At 51.3% G+C, this 3354-nt stretch overlaps 1 protein-coding gene and 1 non-coding gene across 3 annotated transcripts; one reads left to right on the top strand and one right to left on the bottom strand.

Annotated features, from left to right (window-relative positions):
• Nucleotides 1–217: 217 nt before the first annotated feature.
• Ccdc107 (coiled-coil domain containing 107) lies at nucleotides 218–2799 on the bottom strand. 2 transcript variants are annotated; one of them, NM_001037913.2, is made up of 6 exons: nucleotides 2603–2774; nucleotides 2380–2531; nucleotides 884–944; nucleotides 707–797; nucleotides 518–630; nucleotides 218–442 (listed from the first exon to the last, which is right to left on the bottom strand). In NM_001037913.2, the coding sequence occupies exons 1-6, from the start codon at nucleotides 2706–2708 to the stop codon at nucleotides 237–239; spliced, it is 729 nt and encodes a 242-aa protein (NP_001033002.1). In that variant the 5' UTR covers nucleotides 2709–2774; the 3' UTR covers nucleotides 218–236. The 2 variants fall into 2 exon arrangements, with proteins under 2 accessions (NP_001033002.1, XP_006538201.1); XM_006538138.2 differs by having other exon boundaries at nucleotides 218–630; nucleotides 2603–2799.
• A 280-nt stretch (nucleotides 2800–3079) lies between these two features.
• On the top strand, nucleotides 3080–3354 carry Rmrp (RNA component of mitochondrial RNAase P). Its single transcript, NR_001460.1, has one exon.

The raw sequence follows: 3354 nt of genomic DNA, 5'->3' as shown, positions 1-3354 counted from the left end.
TTCCTGTCTAAATCACGAGAAAATGGAGTTTGAGCCTTGATGGCTGGCATCTCGGTAGCCTCAGAAACACAAGGGCAGAACTGTGGCTCTCTCTCTGTCTTCTCCATTCACATTCTGGAAGGCAGTCTCTCTCTTCCTAATAAGGGAAGAGTGCTTGGCTTTTGCACCGTGTGTGTGTGTGTAGCAGGGAGTGGAAAAAGCACAGAGGAACACCCAGTACGAGGGGACTCTTTTTACTAAACCTTCAGTGGTTGTTCCCCATTTACTGCTGGACCCTTTGTCACCGTCTTGTGCCACCTTCTCCTCAGCCCCTGCTCCACCTCCCAGGAAGGAGCTAGGTTCCGTGTTTCTGGGCTCCAGGTTATGGGCTCTTCCCAGGCCTGACTGTTTCCAGCTTCTTGGTCTTCTTTCCCCAGGTCCTCAGTAAAGGGTATGCTGGCCTCTGTGAAGGAGAGACCAACTTGCTCTAGTTTCACAGCCATGGCTCTCCAGCCATAGAAACCTCCCAACCTTTTACCTGGTTCTGGAACTTCCACTCCTGTGCCAGGCTGGCAGTCTTGTAGAAGGTGGTGGATGGTCTTTAGTTTTGTGTCTAGAAGTTCCCTCTGGGTTCCAACCAAAGTCGTCACCCTGTAGAAATACCCACTCAGGGGGCTGCCCAGTCTGTCTCCTTGGCTCCCACCTCACCCACCCCACAAATTCTCACTGTTCAAAAAGGGGATCCAGCTGTGTCATCAGGTGGTTCAGGTGCTGCTCCGTCTGGGCCAGCTGTTGTGTCAGCTGCACCAGCTGTTGCTCTGGGAGTGAGGGAAAGGGCATGGTTACTCCTGCAGTCCCCTGATCTACTCCATCGCCAGAAACCACCACTAAATGCTCAACCCACCTGACTGCGAGGATTTCTTCTTGTTTTTTTCCTCTCTGAGAACAGCAGCCTCATCTGGGCCCTGTTGTGGAAGCAGATAAAGACAAGGCTGCAGCAAAGGCCCCAGCACCTCAGAGCCAGTGAAGAGAGGAGCCATAGAGAAAGCTCTGGGCATCCACCTCAGAGAATCCCAGTTGTCTCTAGTCCAGCTGCTTACCCAGAACATGAAGTGAAACGTCAGGATGCCCACACATGGCCAGACTGCTAAAGCACTCCTGGGAATGTGAAACTCTCCAGTAGGGACGGGAAGATTGCTCTTACCCCAGCCTTCTTATTTAGCATCCCTATACCTCGCTGCCTTTGAGGTAGAGTCTTGCTAAATTGTCCAGATGGGCCTTGCACTTACAATCCTCCCTCATAGTAGTTGGAATAATAGGACTGTGTCACCAGTTCCTGTACCCTCAGTCTTTGCTGGTGAAAAAAAAAATCTCCAATCTGTTCAATTCACATTATCCCATTACAGATTAAAAATCTAAAACAAAACAAAACAAAAAACCCAACAACAAAAAGTCTATATAGTGCTCTTTGCTCTAAAAGGCAGTGCCCTATGGTTTATTTTTAGGATACAATTCTCCCAGTGCTCTGATAGGTAGATAAAGCACAAGCCTCCTTCAGAACCTTTAATTGGAAAGTGGGTTATCATAACACCGTGAAACTGTCAGCCGCCATGCCTACCTCTCTTCCACGGGTCCCGCTCCTCTTCTCAACTGCTTATGTATTCTTCTCCATGCATAAGACAGAAATACTGGTCTCGAACTCACAAGAGCTGTTCCTGCCTCTGTCTCCCCTGAATGCTGGGATTAAAGGCGTCTAACACTACGCCTGGGTAGAATTTATTAATCTATCTTTAAACTCCAATCTTCATCCTAGCCTGTCAAGTCTGCCTGGCTCTTTAATCTCATCTAGTTTTATGTTACTAATTAGTTCAGCCTCTATTCCCCTGTGCAAGTAATTGACCAGAGTTGAAGATAAAGCACTGGGTGGTAGGTTCCACTTTCCATGTCAACAGTTTCAAAGTAATCAGAATGTACAGTCAGTTCACATTTCAGGGTTTCCTTCCTAAGGAGAGCACGAAACGGCTTGGTGTCTGGTCCACTAGACACTCTGTTGCTGCCGCGATTAACTCCTTGGGCCAAGGTTGGAGCCTCAGCAGCAACTTCTTTTTTTGCATACTGACACTAGTTGGGTTAAAACCCCACTTACATCAGACACTAAGTGGATGAGCTCCAGATTGAAAATCGATCGTCACTGGAGAGAGGAGTAAAAGTAACGGTTTCTACAATTTCTCAGCCCCCTACATCCATTATCTCTCTGGATCCTCGAATGCCCCAATAATGTGGAAAAACCAAGGAACGAGCCTTCATTTTACAGGTAGCCGGGAAGCGGTTGTTCTTGGTACTGTAGCGGCCCCAGGAGATTAAGGCCCAGGGCTCCCACAACCCACCGCCATACCGCACCTGCAAACACTTGAACAGCACAAAAGCCACGACGGCCGCGGTGTACAGAGCGCCCAAAGACAGCGATCCGGCCCGGGCTCGCTCGCGCTGATCCTTGGGTGGCGGCTGCCGCCGAGGTTCGGTGGTTCCCGGACTGACCTGGGAGCCCCGTTCTGTGGATTAAAGCCATCGGTCAGTTTCTACTAGGCAGTCCCAGCCTCCCTCCAGCAGCTCTCGCAGGTACCTGGGTGTGCCCCCAGATCGGCGCTGGGGCGCTCCCCAAGGACTCCAAAAGGCGCAGACACAAGCAGCAGCCCCAGAATACTCAACACGGGGCCAGCGCCCTCCATGCCTGGCCCACCAGAATCGCACGCCGGGTACCCCGCGTTCCAGCGCTGGGCCTCCGGCCGTAGTGCGCACGCGCAGGAGACCACGCCTACATCGGGGGGGCTGAGTCCCTTAAGGCGGCCACGCCCATCTCAGGATGGGTTTAAGCAATATTTGCATAAACCACGCCCACCTAGCGTTCCTACATTAATTAATGACCTATCTATTTATAGCTTTCTTAAACAATTATGTCTCCAGAATCTTTCAGGATAAAGTATCATGCCTAAAACAATGGCTCATTGTTTTTCTACCTAGAGAGACCAATTTTCTCACCATAACCAAAAAATTAAGCCTGTTGTAGAGTCATAAATTAGTCGCGCCTAGAAGCTAAGGCAGCTCGCTCTGAAGGCCTGTTTCCTAGGCTACATACGAGGGACATGTTCCTTATCCTTTCGCCTAGGGGAAAGTCCCCGGACCACGGGCAGAGAGTGCCGCGTGCACACGCGCGTAGACTTCCCCCGCAAGTCACTGTTAGCCCGCCAAGAAGCGACCCCTCCGGGGCGAGCTGAGCGGCGTGCAGCGGGGCGTCATCCGTCAGCTCACATAGTGACGCAGGCAGTGCGACCTGGCTCGCACCAACCACACGGGGCTCATTCTCAGCGCGGCTAC

This window comes from Mus musculus, chromosome 4 (genome assembly GCF_000001635.26).
Source record: "Mus musculus strain C57BL/6J chromosome 4, GRCm38.p6 C57BL/6J".
Lineage (NCBI taxonomy): Eukaryota > Metazoa > Chordata > Mammalia > Rodentia > Muridae > Mus > Mus musculus.
Note: the sequence above shows the minus strand (reverse complement) of the source record. Positions and strands in the feature narration are given on the sequence as shown.